Genomic DNA, 20,469 nt, shown 5'->3' with positions numbered 1-20,469 from the left:
ATGCATAGGCTTATGACAACCTACAAGACATTACCTTTGTCAAAGGTGAGTGGAACACAGAGATAGTCCTGTCTGAACTAGGAGAATTTCTCACCCATTTAAGATTATTTGTGCATGATATTGGTCGCTTTTGAACCAAATTCTAAGAATCTATAATTTTCCAAGAAAAAAAACAGTTTCAAATGAACACATTTACAGTACTACTATGATATTTGTATCTAGTAATTGCTTTGACAGTACTTCCTGAACATTTGTCTACTTAACTTGTAACATGTCGTCATTGTTAGGGTTCCTCTAATAGTGTCAGTATCAGAAGGAAGAAGTGGAGTACCATTCTCAAGATGATCCCTCACATGGCACTGTGCAAATTATGTAAGTACTAATTAAACTGCTATTACATTACATTAATAGTGTATTGCATATATTTTACAATTATTATTTGGTATGGATTTAATCATTGAATCTGCATCTTGAAAGTGAGATGTTTTGCCAAACAGGTGGATTATTGTGAAGGTGCAATAGGAATCAATGATTGGTCATACATCCTTAGTTCTGCTAGAGCTGCGCTGTGTGTTGTGTTTGTGAGCTCAGGATTAAGGAAAGGAAACTGGAAGTTGGACGCTTTGTTTCTTTTTTCAGTGCAAGCTGTTCAATTCTGACTTTTACAGCATGGAAGTATTGTTCCATTTCTGAATTTGCCTCATGATTTTTGGAATTCACTTGAATTCACGGTTTATTGTTCCATCAGTTCCTCTGGTTCTCATCGGGCTTGTGGTGTTCGCTGTGAGTGGGATCTTTGGAGACCCTCTGTATGAGTGCCTACAAGACACAGACTACAGTGAGCTTCTGGACATTGTGGATAAAGGTCTGCCTCCCACTAAGACACCTCGTCACATAGCAATCGTTGGCGGGGGCATCGCTGGACTGACTGCTGCAAAGATCTTAGAAGATGCCGGACATAAGGTAAAACAAAGACCTTTGCTGGAAATGATACGGATAACTTACATTTTTCCGAGGGGATAGCCTGGAGACGATACCTGGAATATGGGTTGAGAAGATGTGTATTCAATAGTTGTTTATGTGGACCAAAAGGTGACCATAATAGAAGCCAGTAACCGTATTGGAGGACGTGTGGAGACCTTCAGGAATAATAGAGAGGGCTGGTATGCAGAGATTGGCGCCATGAGGATCCCCAGCTTTCATAAGTGAGTACAGTGATGACCGGGGCGTGTCTTACAACTGTCTGGCACGCCATAACTTGATAGTGACATAATAATGTTGAAGGCACTTTGTTTCATCAGCAAAAGACATAACCCTAACCCTAACCCACTATCCCCAACAATGTATAGATAACATACAGTATGTAATTCATATTTGCAATTACTCTCTGCTACAGAAAAATACCAAGCAAGTGTCAACTATGATAAATTTATACTTTACGTAAAAAAATATGTTATATTAAATGTTTGTATAATTTTTCTTTGAGTAACTTTTTTTATGGTTCAATTTAAGCCCACCACACAAAGGTTAATAGTCCAGCAGCAAGTCCACAAAAAAGGCTTTAGTTTTTGAGATACCACTACCCGAGTTAGAACAAATGACAACAATGATGTTTCTTATCTTTAGGGTCTCCCATTAATGAAATTGATTGTTGTCAAATTTTATTTTGGGGGAAAAAATGTTTTTTGGGTTGTTCTTTAGAACTACCCCAATCCCTGAAAAAGAGCCAAATTAGACCAGGCCGAATATGGGAAAGGTGACAAAAAAGCCCATAACTTGAGAATGACCACTCTTTTCTTCTTCAGATTTGCTGAGGTATGAACCAGGTGTCTGTCCTACATCACCAACTAGTCAGACAATTATTTAACTAAGACAATACTGAATTATAGTCCTGTAAACTTAGCTTTAGTTTAGACAGAAATTGTACTTTTTGGTGATAGGAACATAGGACTCCATCACTTTTCTCTTTTTATCAGAAAAACAGAAATCCCTAAAAAATATACCATTACTGAATTGTCTAGGGTGCTATTGAACACTAACCAGTAGTTGTATGAAAATATCTGATACATTTCTATTGCAAATGAGATTTCTTTAGACATAGGCCTACAGTACCTCTTCTCTGAGACAGTCAAATTTTAAATGGGGGAGAAGTGGCACAATAGCCTATAAGTTAAGAAAGCTTAGTCTGATGGTCATTATATTTGGAGAGGGAAATACCAGGTGGCTGAACTACATCACCAAATAGTCAGAATAAGAGTAACCCAATACAATCAAGTGTATTAGTTCTAAATTACAACCCTCTAAAACATAGGTGCAAATAGTACAGGTTGTATTGAAACTGGAACCTTAATTCAAAGTACAGTATATAAATCATCAAAAGTGAGTAATGTCTCTCACTTCTGTAGGTGCTGGGGGTTTTGTAAATAGCACTGGTTGAATGGCCCCATCTCTGACAATCCACCCCTTGCCAACAGGACTCCATAAAAGAGTTTGGGTTCGGCCTGTGACACCATATCGCTGTCTGAAACATTGCTCTTTACATGTTGTTGAAATGCATCCTCTGTTGGCGGCAGATTTTCCGAGGCTGCATCTGTTGTTGATGCAATTATGAACCTCAGTTCATCCAATTTTGTGCACATCAGTCCAATTTCCTTTTTTCCATATAGCAGAAGCGCAAATTCTCTTGCGACTGGCAAAGACTCTTCCAAGCTGGCAGAGAGTCCACAATGGGCCAGATCTTTGAGCTCGCTGAGATGGGTCTTGAGTTTGGTGAATGCTTTTGTCTTTCCTATTCTGTACAAACTACTTGTTGTGCCACAGCCAGTGAGTGCATGACATGCTGGTAAACATCATTGTAGTTGCCGCCCAGCTTCAGGACCATCTCCAACTAAACGGCTTCTTTGAGAAATTCCATTCCGTTTTCCGTTCCGCCCACAGCACTGAAACAGCTCTGGTCAGGGTCAAAAACAACCTGCTGATGGCGTCTGAACCTGGTTCCCCATCTCTCCTCATCCTCCTGGATCTGACTGCAGCATTCGACACTGTCAGCCATAACATCCTCCTTCAGCGCCTCCAATACACCATCGGACTCTCTGACTCCGCCCTGAGCTGGTTCCAGTCCTACCTGTCTGGAAGAATAGAGTACGTCTCCTTGGGAGGTTCGAGGTCCCAGACACACCCTGTCACCCGTGGTGTCCCTCAAGGGTCTGTTCTCGGGCGCACTCTGTTCACCCTGTACACTCTGCCCCTTGGCCGTGTCATTAGCCAGCATGGAATATCATTCCATGGCATGCAGCTATATATAAAGACAGACCCTATCCCACATGCTTCCTCACTGTCACCATCATCATCACCGTTCCCATCAACATCCTTTAACACCTGCATTGAGGAGATAAAGGCTTGGATGCAACAAAACTTCCTGCAGCTAAATAGCTCCAAAACAGAAGCTATTTTAGTTGGCACACCAAACCAGGTCCAGTCATCCCCCATAACCCACATCACCTTTCCTGGCCAAAACATACCCCTCTCTGTCACACCCCCAGGTTTATGTCACAGGTTTTAGTGTTGTCTGTCTAGGTTTGGGTGTTTGCGGTCATGTTTTTCCTCCTGGGTTATTGTCTGGTCCTTTTCCCTGTGTTTTTCATGTCTGTCGTTAGTTCCCTGGTGTGTCCCATTCCCTGATTGTTTTCACCTGTCACTCCTCATGTGTCTCCTGTGCCCATCAGTTTCAGCCCCGCCCCTGATTGTTCCCACCTGTGCCTTGTTACCATGTGTTTAAATCCCCCTGTCTCCCAGTGTTCAGTGTAAGTTCGTCTTGTCTATGTCAGGTCTATGATTTTGGAAATCTTTGGTTTTTGATTCCTCACTGCGTGAGCGCCTTCATTTTTGTTCTCTGTTTTTTTTGTCATCTCGACATCTCGAGTTTTGGTGATTACCTTTTTGTTCATTTTTTTTTGCTAAATCGTGGAAAAATAAAGTATCTCACAATACTTTACCTCTACCTCCCTGTCTGCATTTGGGTCCTACATACTAAGTGCCTGGAATCGTAACTCAAAAAAATGGACCCAGCAGACCTTTTGAAGCTACAGGCGGAACGTCTTGGATATTCTCTGGAGTATATTTTTTATATGTGGAAAGGCGCCTCATCTAGACGGGGTAGAGAGGCTGCGTTGAAGGAGGCATGTCAGGAGGTTGGTCGCAAGCCCCGGCTCTGGAGCTTGTTGCCCGAGTGGCTTAGGATTTTTTCACGTAGCCCTGAGTGCCAGTCCTCATTTTCTGACCCTTTCTTGGGGTCTGGTCTGGCGTTTGGGGGTCCACGAAGCCTCCAAAAAACTCCTAAGAGACGCAAGGCCAGGGTTCCGCGCCCAACAGCCATGGTTCCGGCTCCAGCGCCGGACCCAGCAGCCATGGTTCCGTGCTCCAGTACCATCCCACACAGCCATGGACCTGTGTTCCGGTTCCTTGCTCAGCAGTCATGGTTCCGGCTCCAGTGCCGGCCCCAGCAGCCATGTTCCCTGCTCCAGAACCGGCCCACAAGGCCATGGATCCGTGCACCAGTACCAGCCCACGCATCCATGCTTCCATACTCCATTACCTGGCTTACACAGCCAGGGTCCAGGCTTCCGTTCCGCGCCCAGCAGCCATGGTTCCGGCTCCAGTGCCAGCCCCAGCAGCCATGGCCCCTGCTTCAGCTCCGGACCTTACAGCCATGTTTCCGGCTCCAGAACCGGACCTTACAGCCATGTTTCCGGCTCCAGAACCGGACCTTACAGCCATGGTCCCGGCTCCAGTGCCGGCCCCAGCAGTCATGTTTCCGGCTCCAGAACCGGACTTTACAGCCATGTTTCCGGCTCCAGAACCGGACCTTACAGCCATGGTTCTGAATTCAGTAGCAGCCCCAGTACCCATGGTTCCGACTCTAGTTTCGGCTCCAGGACTGGCTTACCGGCCAACGCCAGCTCCCCGAGTCCTGTCAGCATACCGGCCGACTCCAGCTCCTCGTCTCCAGTTGGCTGTTCAGCCGACGCCAGCTCCCCGAGTCCCGTCGACATACCGGCCGACTCCAGCACCTCGTCTCCTGTTGGCTGTTCAGCCGACGCCAGCTCCCGAGTCCTGTCGGCGTACCGGCCTACTCCAGCACCTCGTCTCCTGTTGGCTCTCCAGCCGACTCCAGCCCCTCGTGTTCTGTTGGTGAACCAACCGTCTCAAGTCTCCTCTTAAGTCTCTTCTCAAGTACCCTCTCAAGTCACCTCTCAAGTCAACTCTCAAGTCACCATTCGAGTTCCCTCTCAAGTCCCCTCTCGAGTCACCTCTCGAGTCACCTCTCGAGTCCCCTCTCAAATCTCTTCTCAAGTCCCCTCTCGAGTCACCTTTCAAGTCTCCTCTCGAGTCACCTCTCGAGTTCCCTCTCGAGTTCCCTCTCAAGTCAACTCTCGAGTTCTCTCTCAAGTCACCTCTCGAGTCACCTCTCGATTTCCCTCTCGAGTCCCCTCTCAAATCTCTTCTCAAGTCCCCTCTCGAGTCACCTCTCGAGTTCCCTCTCGAGTTCCCTCTCGAGTTCCCTTTCAAGTCACCTCTCGAGTACCCTCTCGAGTTCCCTCTCGATTCACCTCTCGAGTTCCCTCTCGAGTCCCCTCTCTTGTCCCCTCTCGAGTCTCCTCTCGAGTTCCCTCTCGAGTCCCCTCTCGAGTCCCCTCTCAAGCCTCTTCTCAAGCCTCTTCTCAAGTCCCCTCTCGAGTCACCTCTCGAGTTCCCTCTCGAGTTCCCTCTCGAGTTCCCTTTCAAGTCACCTCTCGAGTTCTCTCTCAAGTCACCTCTCGAGTCACCTCTCGAGTTCCCTCTCGAGTTCCCTCTCAAGTCACCTCTCGAGTTCCCTCTCGAGTCTCCTCTCGAGTTCCCTCTCGAGTCCCCTCTCGAGTCCCCTCTCAAGCCTCTTCTCAAGTCCCCTCTCGAGTCACCTCTCGAGTTCCCATTCAAGACACTTCTCAAGTCACCTCTCGAGTCACTTCTCGAGTCCCCTCTCAAGTCCCCTCTCGAGTCACATCTCGAGTCTACTGTCGAGTTCCCTATCGAGTTTCCTCTCAAGTCCCGTTCAAGTTTCCACTCAAGATCCCTCTCAAGCCATCTCTCAAGTCAACTCTCAAGTTTCCTCTCGAGTCTCCACTCAAGTCCCTACTCTCCCAGGTTCCGCTGGGGGTCCTGCCAGCCCTATGTCCTGTGCCGTTGGAGACCCCGCCGACTACTCTTCTGCCCGGGGTCCTGCCGGCCCTGTGTCCTGTGCCGTTGGAGGTCCCGCCATCCCTATGTCCTGTGCCACTGGAGGCCCCGCCGACTACTCTTCTGCAGGGGGTCCTGCCAGCCCTATGTCCTGTGCCGTTGGAGACCCCGCCGACTACTCTTCTGCCGGGGGTCCTGCCGGCCCTGTGTCCTGTGCCGTTGGAGGTCGCGCCGACTGCTCTCCTGCCAGGGGTCCTGCCGGCTCTGTGTCCTGTCCCTTTGGGGGTCCCACCGACTACTCTTCTACCGGGGGCCCTGCCAACCCCGTGTCCTGTTTCGTTGGAGGCCTCGACATCACCTGTCTCGCCGTGGGTCCTGCCAACTCCTTGTCCTCTTCCGTGGAGAATCTTGCCAACACCCGTTCCACCGGCTCCGGTTCCTGTCCGATCAACACCGGCTCCTGCCCGGTCCCCTGAGAGCTGTGGTCTTCGCCCCTCCTCGAACTCTGCCTTGCCCCCGGGCCGTCCGCCCGAGACCCCCTTTTTGAACTCTGCCTTGCCCCCTGGCCATCCACCCGAGTTCCCCTTTTTGAACTCTGCCTTGCCCCCGGGCCGTCCGCCCGAGTTCCCCTTTTTGAACTCTGCCTTGCCCTCGGGAACGTCCCCCCGAGACCCCATCCATGGTCTCTGCCTTGCCCCTGGGCCGTCCGCCCGAGTTACCCTTTTTGAACTCTGCCTTGCCCCCGGGCCGTCCGCCCGAGACCCCCTTTTTGAACTCTGCCTTGCCCCCGGGCCGTCCGCCCTCCACCCGTCCTCCGGACCCCCTCCACCCACCCTGCTGGACTTTGTTGTTTGGGACGTCTGGCATCCGTCCCTTGAGGGGGGGTTCTGTCACACCCCCAGGTTTATGTCACGGGTTTTAGTGTTGTCTGTCTAGGTGTGGGTGTTTGCGGTCATGTTTTTCCTCCTGGGTTATTTTCTGGTCCTTTTCCCTGTGTTTTTCATGTCTGTCATTAGTTCCCTGGTGTTTCTAATTCCCTGATTGTTTTCACCTGTCACTCCTCGTGTGTCTCCTGTGCCCATCAGTGTCAGCCCCGCCCCTGATTGTTCCCACCTGTGCCTTGTTACCCTGTGTTTAAATTCCCCTGTCTCCCAGTGTTCAATGTCAGTTTGTCTTGTCTATTGTCATGTCAGGTCTATGCTTTTGGAACTCTTTGGTTTTTGATTCCTCACTGCGTGAGCGCCTTCCTTTTTTGTCCTCTGTTTTTTTTGTCATCTCGACTGGAGTTTTGGTGATTACCTTTTTGTTCTTTTTTTTTGCTAAATCATGGAAAAATAAAGTATCTCACAATACTTTACCTCTGCCTCCCTGTCTGCATTTGGGTCCTACATACTAAGTGCCTGGAATCGTAACACTCTCCACATCAGTTACCAACCTGGGTGTAAGATTTGACCGACATCTGACCTTTGACACCCACATCAAACACCTGTGCAAATCCTCCTACTACCACCTCAGGAACATTGCAAAACTCCTGTCAGATGCTGAACAACTGGTCCATGCCTTCGTTTCCTCAAAGCTTGACTATTGTAACGCTCTCCTCATCGGGACTCCTAGCGGGAGCCTTCAGAAGCTCCAATACGTACAGAACAGTGCTGCTAGGATCCTGATGAGGGTGAGAAAGTACAACCACATCACACCCGTCCTTCATTCCCTCCACTGGCTTCCTGTCTCATTCAGGATTGAATAGAAGATCTCACTGCTTGCCCATCAGTGCATCCACGGGAACGCTCCTTCATACCTGAAGGAACTTCTCACATCACAAACCTCCACACGCAACCTCCGCTCCACAACAAACCATCTGCTTCGCCCCCCCAGGACCAAACTCCGCACAATGGGGGATCGGGCTTTCTGTGCAGCTGCTCCTCACCTGTGGAATTCCCTCCCAGACCACCTGAGGATTCCACAGACCACTGAAGCCTTTAAGAAAGGCCTAAAAACAAATGTTTTGGCAAAAGTGCAGATCTGTAATGAGGACCCATCTCTGAAGAATAACAAAAGTGTTATAACCTAAAGCTAAAACAAATGTCTCAAACTACAGGAAGTACTTGAGGAGTAGTGGAAACAAGACTGCACTGTGCATGTTTGTGAGCAACTACATTGCCACTGCTGCCCCACAGAGACTGCACTCAGGATTTGACGAAGGGGAGGAGGTGAAGAGCATCTGCACAGCAGGAGTCAGCAGTTTGACATCAGATCAGGAAGAGGCAGACACAAGGATGGTGCTCCATACCATACATCTTGCAGAGTCATATTCCCGCATCATTGTGAGGTCTGATGACACAGGTGTGGAAGTACTGCTCATATATTATGCAAGCAAAGAAATGTTTGGTTCATCTCTAGTGTACATGCATGCAGGCCATGGAATGAGAGAGAGATATGTCCCCATCAACATCATATGTGAGAAAATTGGAAAAGACATTTCTAACTGTCTACCAGCATGTCGTGCACTCACTGGCTGTGGCACAACAAGTAGTACAGAATAGGAAAGACAACAGCATCAGCAGGTTGTTTGTGACCCTGACCAGAGCTATTTCAGTGCTGCGGGCGGAACGAAAACCGGACTGGAATTTCTCAAAGAGGCCGTTTAGTTGGAGATGGTCCTGAAGCTGGGCGGCAACTACAATGATGTCTACCAGCATGTCATGCACTCACTTGCTGTGGCACAACAAGTAGTTTGTACAGAATAGGAAAGACAACAGCATTCACCAAACTCAAGACCCATCTCAGTGAGCTCAAAGATCTGGCCCATTTTGGACGCTTTGCCAGCTTGGAAGAGTCTTTGCCAGTCGCAAGAGAATTTGCGCTTCTGCTATATGAAAAAAAGGAAATTGGACTGATGTGCACAAAATTGGATGAACTGAGGTTCATAATTGCATCAACAACAGATGAAGCCTCTGAAAATCTGCCGCCAACAGAGGATGCATTTCAACAACATGTAAAGAGCAATGTTTCAGACAGCGATATGGTGTCACAGCCGAACCCAAACCCTTGTTATGGAGTCCTGTTGGTAGGGGGTGGATTGTCGGAGATGGGGCCATTCAACGTTTCTGAGGAACCTGACATTTAACATTATATTCTAGTATCTATATACTTGACCTCTCACAGGATTATTTGATGATTTGTATACTGTACTTTGAATTAAGGTTCCAGTTTCAATACAACCTGTACTATTTACACCTATGTTTTAGAGGGTTGTAATTTAGAACTAATACACTTGATTGTATTGGGTTACTCTTATTCTAACTATTTGGTGATGTAGTTCAGCCACCTGGTATTTCCCTCTCCAAATATAATGACCATCAGAGTGAGCATTCTTAACTTATAGGCTATTGTGCCACTTATCCCCCATTCGGAATTTGACTGTATCAGAGAAGAGGTAGGCCTATGTCTAAAGAAATCTCATTTGCAATAGAACTGTACCAGATATTTCCATACAACTACTGGTTAGTGTTCAATAGTACCCTAGACAATTCAGTAATGGCATATGTTTTAGGGGATTTCTTTTTCTGTTTTTCTGATAAATGAGAGAATAGTGAGTCCTATCAATAAGAAAAATCATTGATGTCATTTGTTCTACCTCGGGTAGGGGTATCTCAGAATCTGAGGGCCCTTCCTGCTAGACTATAAGTTCTCAAGAAGAAAATTGAAATTATTTTGAATTAACTAGATTTACTTAACATCTGCCAATATCTAATTCATGGTTATTTATAATTTCCTGATAGCTACTCTGGAATATGATGAATGGAAAGATTTTATCATGACGTTTTTGTGCAACAACCTCTGAAAACCTTCTGTGGAATCCACGTTCCCCACTGTATACACGCATCCAAGTAAAAGCTTTAAAAATGGCGCACAAATAACTATATGTTCTATGTACTTCATCTACAACTGATCTTGCCACAAAATAATAATGTTAAAATTGTCTTACAAGTACAACATATTTAATATGAAGTATCTATTCCACAGAATCCTGCTTTCCTTTGTCTCCAAATTACAAATTTCACTTAACCCCTTCATCCAAGACGACATCAACACCTACTATTTGATCAATGGAGTGCTGCAGAAGACTACTGCTGTGGACAACAACCCTGGTGTACTCAACTATAGCTTGAAAGAAAGTGAGAGGGGGAAGTCCGCTGCTCAACTCTTCAGCGAGACACTCTGGAAGGTTTGTACACATCCCAACCCTTAAAGTCATCGTTAATACCTTTGGACACATTTGTTTTTTAATTGCACGACGACATCAATGTATTTTTTTCACTATTTAAATCCGTGCATAGGTTAAGCATGACCTCAATGCCATTGGCTGCAGTGCCATGTTGGATAAATATGATTCCTACACAACAAAGGTAAAGATGATTCATTTTGACATTGTCACATATGCCACAGTTTAAATCTGAATGAAAAATCACATGAGACATTTTCCATTGCTGACAGGAATATCTGGTGAAGGAGGGCAACCTGAGTCGTGGAGCCTTGAGGATGATCGGGGACATCCTGAATGAAAACAGCCTCTTCTACACATCACTCATAGAGATGCTGTACATACAGTCCGACATCAATGACAACACTGAGTGAGAATTAATAATGTTACAGTTTTCAGACTCAGCATCGGCTCACCGGTGGTTGTTAGACGTAGTAGAGCATCTCAGCAGGAGCCGGAATAGCTTTTTTAAGGGTCTCTCAAGGATGCCATTTATATACTATCCCCTTTTAGGTATGAACTTGTATATTATATTATACTTGTATACAATGAATTATCATCTCAATATGCACCTCCCCTCTGCTTTTTTACTGCTTTGCTTTATAGTGAGTTTAAGCTGATTGGAAATAAATGAACCAAACTAAACAGTAACAGCAAAAGTGTAATGTATAAACAATACAATGTGCTGGAATACAGAGGTGGGAGAAGTAATCAGATATTGAACTTCAGTAAAAGTAGAAGTACCAGAGTGTAGGAATACTCTGTTACAAGTAAAAGTCCTGCTTTCAAAATGTTGCTCAAGTAAAAGTACAAAAGTATCAGCATCAAAATATACTTAACCCTTGTGTTGTGTTCAAAAGCTGTTACCGTTCATGGTGTTCGCGGGCCAATTTTTACCCAGGATTTATTTCAGTCCAAAACGCAAAAAGATAATGACTATCATCCAATATTGTTTTAACTACATCATAACAAACTTATTATGCATTCATAACCATACAATCCTGTTGTAATTTAATTGGATGGACCCAAAACACATTACACCACATATTGCACACGTGCATGTGTGTGTTCAGGTTCAAGTGTAAGTGTACATATTCTTTGAGAAAGGTCGAGTTCCCGTGGGGGGAAGGGGGCCAGAGGGATGGGAGACCAGGAGCATGTTGCGAAAAATTATTGTTACAGTGGATGATGGGGTGGGGTGTCTAAAGTCAAAGATGAATCTTGATTGGGCCAAATTTGACCTCGGGTCACCGACAACAATGCTGCTGGGTCTTCCCAGACCCGAACACCAAATTATACACTTTTTTTTAGAGACCTTCAGACTTGGCTAAAATTGTCAAAATCAGTTTTGTAGTGTTTATATAGCTGTAAAAAAAAAACTAGAGCGTAGTTATTATATAATTAACTTGAAACGGGTCACGGGAGACCCAAACACAACCTAAGGGAGGACCAAAAGTAAAAGTACTCATTAGATTCATCTTATTGGCCTATTTCAGAGTAATATATATTAAATGTTTTGATTATAATTATTGATCATTAAAGTGTTATCAAAGCTGGTAAAGGGGATGCTACTTTTAATGACTTTGTATACTGCAGGGTAGCTTGTGAATTTACTCCAGGTGGAACTAAAGTCTGATTTAAGTGGTGAATATCTTTCAAATCATTGATCAAAATCTGCGAAGTAACTAAAGGTGTTAAATAGATTTATTGCAGTAAAAGTACTTGATTTACCTCTGAGTTGTATAGGAGCAGAAGTACAAAGTAGCATAACATGGAAATACTCAAGTAAAGCACAAATATCTCAAAATGTTACTTACTGTAAGTACAGTACTTGAGTAAATCTACTTAGTTACTTCTCTCCTCTGCTGGAGTAAGCTATACTTTTCCCCAGACCTGAGGACACCTTTAGAATCAGGTGATAACTTTCTGTGAGTTGTCATTATGAGGGCATTTCCATCCATCCATCCATCCATCTTCTCCCGCTTATCCGTGGTCGGGTCGCGGAGGTAGAAGTTCCAGCAGCGAGCCCCAAACGTTCTTTTCCCTGGCCACATCAACCAGCTTTGACTGGGGGATCCCAACGCGCTCCCAGGCCAGCGAAGAGATATAATCCCTCCTCCTGGTCCTAGGTCTACCCCTTGGTCTCTTCCCAGCTGGACATGCCTGGAACACCTCCCTAGGGAGGCGCCCAGGTGGCATCCTAACTAGGTGCCCGAACCACCTCAACTGGCTCCTTTCGACGCGAAGGAGGAGCGGTTCAACTCCGAGTCCCTCCCGGATGACCGAACTTCTCACCTTATCCCTAAGGGAGACACCAGCCACCCTGCGGAGAAAACCCATCTCGGCCGCTTGTACCCGCGATCTCTTTCTTTCGGTCATGACCCATCCTTCATGACCATAGGTGAGGGTAGGAAGGAAAATGGCGCGGTGGACAGAGAGCTTTGCCTTCTGGCTCAGCTCCCTTTTCGTCACAACGGTGCGGTAAAGCGACTGCAGTACCGCTCCCGCTGCTCCGATTCTCCGACCCATCTCACGCTCCATTGTTCCCTCACTCGAGAACAAGACCCCGAGATACTTGAACTCCTTCACTTGGGGCAAGGACTCATTCCCTACTTGAAGTGGACATTCCATCGGTTTCCTGCTGAGAACCATGGCCTCAGATTTGGAGGTGCTGATCCTCATCCCAGCCGCTACACACTCGGTTGTGAACCGATCCAGTGAGTGCTGAAGGTCGCAGACCGATGAAGCCATCAGAACCACATCATCTGCAAAAAGCAGTGGTGCAATTCTTAGTCCACCGAACTGTAGACCCCCTCCCCCACGACTACGCCTCGAAATCCGATCCATGTATATTACAAACAGGATTGGTGACAAAGCGCAGCCTTGGCGGAGGCCAACCCTCAACTAAAATGGGTCTGACTTACTGCCGGGGACCCGGACACAGCTCTCGCTTTGGGAGTACAGAGATTGGATGGCCCTGAGTAGAGACCCCCTCACCCCATACTCCCGCAGCACCTCCCACAGTGACTCCCTGGGAACCCGGTCATACGCCTTCTCCAAGTCTACAAAACATATGTAAACTGGATAAGCATACTCCCAGGACCCCTCCAGGATCCTTGCGAGAGTAAAAAGCTGATCCGTCGTTCCACGACCAGGACGGAATCCGCATTGTTCCTCCTCAATCTGAGGTTCGACAATCGGCCTTACCCTCCTTTCGAGTACCTTAGAGTAAACTTTCCCGGGAAGGCTGAGTAGTGTGATGCCTCTGTAATTGGCACACACCCTCTGATCCCCCTTTTTAAAAAGGGGAACCACCACCCCGGTCTGCCACTCCTTCGGTACTGTTTCCGACGCAACGTTGATGAGACGTGTCAACCATGACAGTCCCTCAACACCCAGAGCCTTCAGCATTTCTGGGCGGATGTCATCCACCCTCGGGGCTTTGCCACTGTGAAGTTGTTTGACGACCTCAGTGACCTCCCCCGGGAGATTGGTGTCGATCCCCCGTCATACTCCAGCTCTGCCTCTAACATAGAGGGCGGAGTTGTCGGGTTCAGGAGTTCCTAAAAGTGCTCCTTCCAACGCCCTAACACTCCATCAGTTGAGGTCAACAACGTCCCATCGTTACTGTACGCAGCTTTGATGGTTCCCTGCTTCCCCCTCCTGAGGTGTCGGACAGTTTTCCAGAACAACTTTGGTGCCGCCCGAAAGTCCTTTTCCATGTCTTCTCCGAACTTCTCCCACACCCGCTGCTTTGCCTCGGCCACGGCTGAGGCTGCTGCCCTTCGGGCCTGTCGGTACCTTGCAACTGCATCGGGAGTCCCCCGGGATAACAAATCCCTGAAGGCCTCCTTCTTCAGTCGGACGGCTTCCCTGACCACCGGTGTCCACCAGGAGGTTCGAGGGTTAACGCCCCTTGAGGCACCTAGGACCTTGAGAACACAGCTCCCCGCCGCGGCTTCAGCAATAGAGGCTTTGAACAACGACCACTCTGGTTCAATGTCCCCAACCTCCACAGGAATGCCCGAAAATCTCCGCCGGAGGTGCGAGTTGAAGGCCTCCGAACTTGGGCCTCCTCCAGACGTTCCCAGTTCACCCGAACTACACGTTTGGGCTTACCAGGTCTATCCAGAGGCTTCCCCCGCCACTCGACCCAACTCACCACCAGATGGTGATCAGTTGACAACTCCGCCCCTCTCTTTACCCGAGTGTCCAAAACATACGCCCTGGTAACGCTCCACCTCCCGCACAAGCTCCGACTCTTTCCCCCCCAGAGAGGTGACGTTCCACGTCCCCAAAAGCCAGCTTCTGTCGCCCGGGTCTGGTCCGTCGAGACCCTCTGCCTTCACTGCCACCCTTCTGGCAGCGCACCCGACCCCATCGCTGTTTCCCGTAGGTGGTGGGCCCGCGGGACGGAGAAGCGGAGGTGTTGCCCACGTTGCCTTTTCGGGCTGTGCCTTTTCGTGTCTGGTGGCCGGGCTCCGTGGCAAGCCCGGCCACCAGACGCTCGCCGACGAGTCCTCCTTCTGGGCCTGGCTCCAGAAGGGCACCCCGAGCTTCCTCCGGGCCGGGTATCCTCACTCCTTGTGTCTTCTTTCATGAGGTATTTGAACCAATCTTAGTCTGGCCCCTTGCCTGAGACCAATTTGCCATGGGAGACCCTACCAGGAACACAAGGTTCCAGACAACACAGCCCCCAGGTTCATCAGGGCACACAAACCTCTCTACCACGGTAAGGTGCTGGTTCTTCAGAGAGGGCATTTCATGAATTAAAATATGTATTATTGCAGCTTTAATGATGAACTGTGATTAAACATATTTATGTTTCCCAGGTACTTTGAAGTGACAGATGGTTTTGAACACCTGCCGCAGGCTTTCCAACGGGTGTTAAATGCCACGGTCCTGCTGAACTCCAAGGTCAAGCTGATCAATCAAACAGGCGGCAGTAACGTGACAGTAACGTACCAGGACCGGGGCAACACAGGTTCCCTGATCAGCATGACAGCGGACTATGTCCTAGTTACCACCACAGCAAAGGCTGCCATCTTCATTGACTTCCAGCCTCCTCTCTCCGGGGACAAGACGGAGGCCCTGCGCTCGGTTCATTACACCAGCTCCACCAAGGTGGTCCTCAGCTTCAGGGAGCGCTTCTGGGAGAAAGAGGGCATCAGAGGAGGGAAGAGTGTCACGGACCAGCCTTCTCGCTTCATCTACTACCCCAGCCACAGCTTCCCCGGCACCGCCGCAGGGGCCCTCCTGGCGTCCTACACCTGCTCCGACGACTCCACCCTCTTCCAAGGGATGAGCGAGGAGGATCTCATGGCTGTGGTCTTGGAAGACCTGGTGAAGATCCACGGAGAGGACATCAGGCCTCTGTGGACAGGGGGGCTGGTGAAGAAGTGGGGCTTGGATCCTTACAGTTTGGGAGCCTTCGCTTTGTTCACACCCTACCAGGGACACTACGCCAGAGAACTGTTCCAGAGTGAGGGCCGCGTGCACTTTGCAGGAGAACACACAGCTGTGCCGCATGGCTGGATAGAGACTGCCATGAAGTCTGCACTCAGGGCAGCTAGAAATATCAATGGCCTAACAGTTTAGTTTTATGTGTAGCATATATTTAGCTTACATTTCTTCCTTAATGATCAATCCTATAGGATGTGCCTGTTGTGTTGGTTAAGCAGTATAACTTGTAAACACTGATGTATAAGTGTGTATCCACCTGATATGATGTCAGGTACATTTGAGGTACATCTTTTGATCAGCAGTATAAGGTCTTTCTATTGGAAAGTCCAACATTTGCATGAATACGGTTACATTGTTATCCTGTACAAGGCTTTAGACTGCAACTAACGGAACGTGGTGGAACTGCATTTTTAGTGGTGAATGTTGGGATTTGAAACAAAACTACTTGGTTAGATTGAAGCAGGTTTCGAAATATAGCATGGTTTTGGTTAAAATAAGTATGTTCTTTGGGTCCCTTAAGTTATGTATATGTTAAGTTTATTATTGTATTATCTAAAAATAATAACTATGGCCATCTGAGTTTGGTGGGGCTTTACTAATGCATGGTCTATCTATGTTGTGTTTTAGAGAATATTTAATCATTTTATTACTGAATTAGAGCTGAAAGTTAACTCTGTTTTCAGTCAACTTTTAAATTGTCTAACTCAAATATCAAAATAAAAAAAGTCAGTGAAATGTTCAATTTCCCCCCGAAACAAATAGTTTTAAATGCACAAAAGTCAAAGAGCAGATGTTTGGCATGTTGTTTGAACGGTGAGTCAAGGATTCATTTGTTTATTTATTTTCTAATTAATTGAAATAGCAAAATTTGCATTTTTTCTGGAAAACCTTAACAATAATCAATTTTTTTAAATGTTTTCTTTCATTTAAGCTACTTTGTATACTGTATTTCAGTTACTTTGTTTTACTTTAGGCTGAGGAAATTAAAACATTTTTTTGAATAAAGTACTTTAAATGAAATGTGCTTTGAGAAAATGTGTACATATCCAAGATAAAGCGGATGACTTCTGAGATATCTTATAGGTATAACATGACAGTCCAATTGTGTAGATTATATGTTAATATCATGGAAAAATATAAACAGACTATTGATTAGATATTAGATCGATTTCCCATGAAGGCTTCAGATAATAGTTAAAACAAGTTGTTGTGTAAATTCATACAGCAATGGTTTTCTACTGAATAAATACACTTAAAGATCTGCTCAAATGGTAATTATGCTTTTTGTTTTATGCTAACACGTTTCTAACCCACTGTGTTGCTATGCATGACACGGGCCCTTTGTCAACCCTTTAAGAGGGTATAACACTAACACAAGGTTACAAAACAAACAGTGTAATGTTTAGCTATTTAACGCATGCATTAATGTGTTTCATAACTTACTGTTGCTAAATGTGAGTAATTATATACTGTGTTTTATGATATTAGATGAAGTTTTATTGCAACAATAACAAAGCCATATGACATAACTTTTTTTCTGTCAATATTTGGTATTCTTTTAACAGTAAATCTAACAAAGCCGACATCTAATGCACAAGTACTGCAGCAGCAAGAGATTCTAGACTGCATACTGTTGGGTACTTTTCATATCGTACTGGCCCATGTTGTTTTTCTTTGTATTATAAAGCATTATATACTTTACTGTATTAATTAGCAACATGTACTTATAGTTGTATTCTGTCAGGGTAACTCCAACATGCAATATTCATGAGTGCCTTGATGCATTTCACAATTTATTTATCATTTAATAAACATGTATATGAAATCAATGTTGTTGTGGGTGTTTATTTCTGAAAAAAGAAAAACATCTCATACGTTTTATATCCTTGTACAATGATATTACTTTTGCTCCTCTGAAGTGAAAAATCCAACTTGACACTGAACCAAGATCTGTTAACACAGTTTCGATTGGAACACTGAAATCTGTTCAATTTCGTTAATGACATAAGGACCATAAACATGTCACACGACATGACCTCATTTCAAACGGGTACATCTTGCAGCTACAGCCATTCAGTTTCCATGTAATCTTCCAGAAGCAGCATTCGAAAGAATATGCAGTAAAAAACATGTCTTCTTCACATTATCTTCCATAAGAATGTTTGAAACACTAAATATTTTATTGATGTCATTAGACAGTCCGACTGGCATCTTAAGTCCATTATTAATGAGCACCCTTCTGCACCATCTGTGTGAAGCGGTTGGTGATGGTCAGGGTGGTGTCAATGAATCGCTCCACACAGCTCACCAGGCACGTCTCCGTCCGGTTGTCCAGCTTGGAGCCTGGACTGTCCACACACTTGTCCCAGCAGACGTCAGTGAAGGTGTGCACCTGAAAGAAATATAAAAAAGTAGTTCAACAGCTGATATGAACTATAAGGGGGGCAGCTGTGGCTCAGGGGAGGGTCTACCAATTGGAGGTTCAGTGGTTTGATCCCCATAGCCTTCAGTCAAAATGTCAAAGTGACCTCAGTCAAGACAAATTGCTCCCTTACGCTTTGGCTACGTGTATGCAGATTGTTATTCAGGAGCGAGTTAGTCTGATACAAAGAGTTCAGAAGGATGCTCTTGTTGTGTACCATCACTACTTTGAACAGCACTTAAGGCATCAAGAAGACATTATGGCAGACCAGATTTTTTACTGGGTCATTATTATTATTTGTTAAAGGGGGGCTTAACACCTAGCCCGTATGAAACAAACTCTGGTGTGTTTGCCTTTTTGGTGAATTCTTTGAGCTATGTAAATATATAAAAATAGCTATTACATTAGGTATCAAAAAAATATCATTTTAGAATAGTCTTACTGTGTGGGATATGGTTTAAGCAGGGATAATTCATTGCAAAATTAGGCTATGCTGGCTCTTTGACTGGTTGTAAATCACTTGATAACATAACAATGTAATGTATATTCAGTCATATTCAAAGCAGACATGTTCTTACTGTGGTCCTTACAGTAGCTTTACAGTTGTGTTAGCCGTTCATTCATTCGTTCACCCATGTCAAACTGAATTTCAAAACTCTATTACTCTAGTCATTTTGAAATGATATTATCTTTAATATTTGACGCTTGCTAAGCGATGGGACCCGAAGAAAGGAAACCTTGAATTGTAATACGTGTTAAGAGAAGTACTTTTCCTAACAGAGAGTTGCCCTGATGCATGTGGCCTCCCCGTCACAGATGAACTGGTTAGCATGGTTAGCATACACACCTGGGCCTGGAACTGCGCCTTCTGCTGCTCTATCGCGATCATACGCTGCAGCTCCGCCGCCTCAGCTTTGTCCGACGCATTGAAATTTTCAAAATTGTCCATTGCGTTTTCAAATAGTTACAGGACGAGGTCTGTATTCCTGTTGACAAGAAGCTTCTGAGAAGAGGTGACCTTCGGTTTCACCGCAAGTGAGCGCTGCTGCGTGTCTGACACCACTGATCTACAAACCATGGGATGCGCTACACAGAGTGGCGCCTGTCACTACCCGATCCGTCCCCCTGCCCGATCGGTACTGCGCATGTGCGAGATGGTTCGCCATATTGGAGAACTCACGACGGCAACCCAGGAAGGACACTTGACACAGTGGCTTTTGGCAAAGCTGAAAAATAAAACGAGAAAGAGATGAGTTATTGTTATTACAACGTGACTTCACTATTATTTAACAACTCTTTTTATTGGGTTCTTTTATTTGGGGTTAAGTACATTGTCAGAATAAGTGTGAAATTAATTTAACTTCTGTTGGACAGCTATCATACTGAATAAATATTTACTGTGAATGTATGCAAACATGTATTGCATATGGCTGTCTAACAGAAGTTACATCCATTTCTCACTTATTCTGACAAAGTACTTAACCCCAAATAAAAGAACCCTATAACAAGAGTTGTTAAATAACAGTGAAGTCACGTTGTAATAACAATAACTCATCTCTCTCTCGTTTTATTTTTCAGCTTTGCCAAAAGCCAAGGTGTCAAGTGTCCTTCCTGGGTTGCCGTCGTGAGTTCTCCAATATGGCGGGTTATGGCTAGAAAGGATCCGTCTTGTGTAAAACTCTCGCGAGAGTTTCGCTGAATGTCACATGGCTGAATGTTTACGTTTGGTAGGCAGCCTTTCAGTTACGATCGTTAACATCAGTGGGCCACAGCAAATGATGATGAGAAGCTAAACTATCTATTAATTATGTCAATTACAGGGAGTGTGATTGTTGAAATAGGGTGTTAGCGGTCTTGCTGGTGTTCAAAGAAGAATGAAAACACTGTAGATCACCAACACTATGGTTTATTTTTTATTCACAGGCAAGTCAACGTTGTCGCACTAAAAGTCCCAAGATAGCTCCTGGTTCAATAAAATGTTCCCTTGCAGTGTTTTACTATTATGTCTGATGTTTCTCCATTAATATTGTTGCTGCATTAATGTGTATGTTGCATCATGTTACTGCTGTAGATGTGTTTCCGAGCCGCTCCGATTACAACGAGA

General features: G+C 45.7%; 2 protein-coding genes across 2 annotated transcripts; one reads left to right on the top strand and one right to left on the bottom strand.

Moving 5' to 3' along the window:
• On the top strand, positions 1-16,078 carry il4i1 (interleukin 4 induced 1; the record flags this gene model as incomplete). Its single annotated transcript, XM_079673805.1, has 8 exons — positions 1-45; positions 288-372; positions 749-963; positions 1,093-1,205; positions 10,243-10,444; positions 10,557-10,625; positions 10,714-10,850; positions 15,313-16,078. 8 exons carry the CDS (start codon positions 1-3, stop codon positions 16,076-16,078), a joined length of 1,632 nt encoding a protein of 543 aa, XP_079529931.1.
• A 1,690-nt stretch (positions 16,079-17,768) lies between these two features.
• Positions 17,769-19,509, bottom strand: timm8b (translocase of inner mitochondrial membrane 8 homolog B (yeast)). Its single transcript, XM_079678031.1, has 2 exons — positions 19,213-19,509; positions 17,769-18,335 (listed from the first exon to the last, which is right to left on the bottom strand). Exons 1-2 carry the CDS (start codon positions 19,312-19,314, stop codon positions 18,168-18,170), a joined length of 270 nt encoding a protein of 89 aa, XP_079534157.1. The 5' UTR covers positions 19,315-19,509; the 3' UTR covers positions 17,769-18,167.
• Positions 19,510-20,469: the final 960 nt, after the last annotated feature.

Source organism: Notothenia rossii (assembly GCF_949606895.1).
Source record: "Notothenia rossii genome assembly, chromosome: 4".
Lineage (NCBI taxonomy): Eukaryota > Metazoa > Chordata > Actinopteri > Perciformes > Nototheniidae > Notothenia > Notothenia rossii.
The sequence above is the reverse complement of the archived record's forward strand: the minus strand, read 5'-3'. Positions and strand labels throughout refer to the sequence as shown.

What these genes read in the sequence shown, in the direction of transcription:
- timm8b (XM_079678031.1), bottom strand. Translation starts at nt 19,314, where the DNA reads ATGGACAATTTTGAAAATTTCAATGCGTCGGACAAAGCTGAGGCGGCG. An exon ending in AGGCGCAGTTCCAGGCCCAG is followed by an intron (nt 18,336 to 19,212) that starts GTGTGTATGCTA and finishes TATTTCTTTCAG; the next exon opens with GTGCACACCTTCACTGACGT.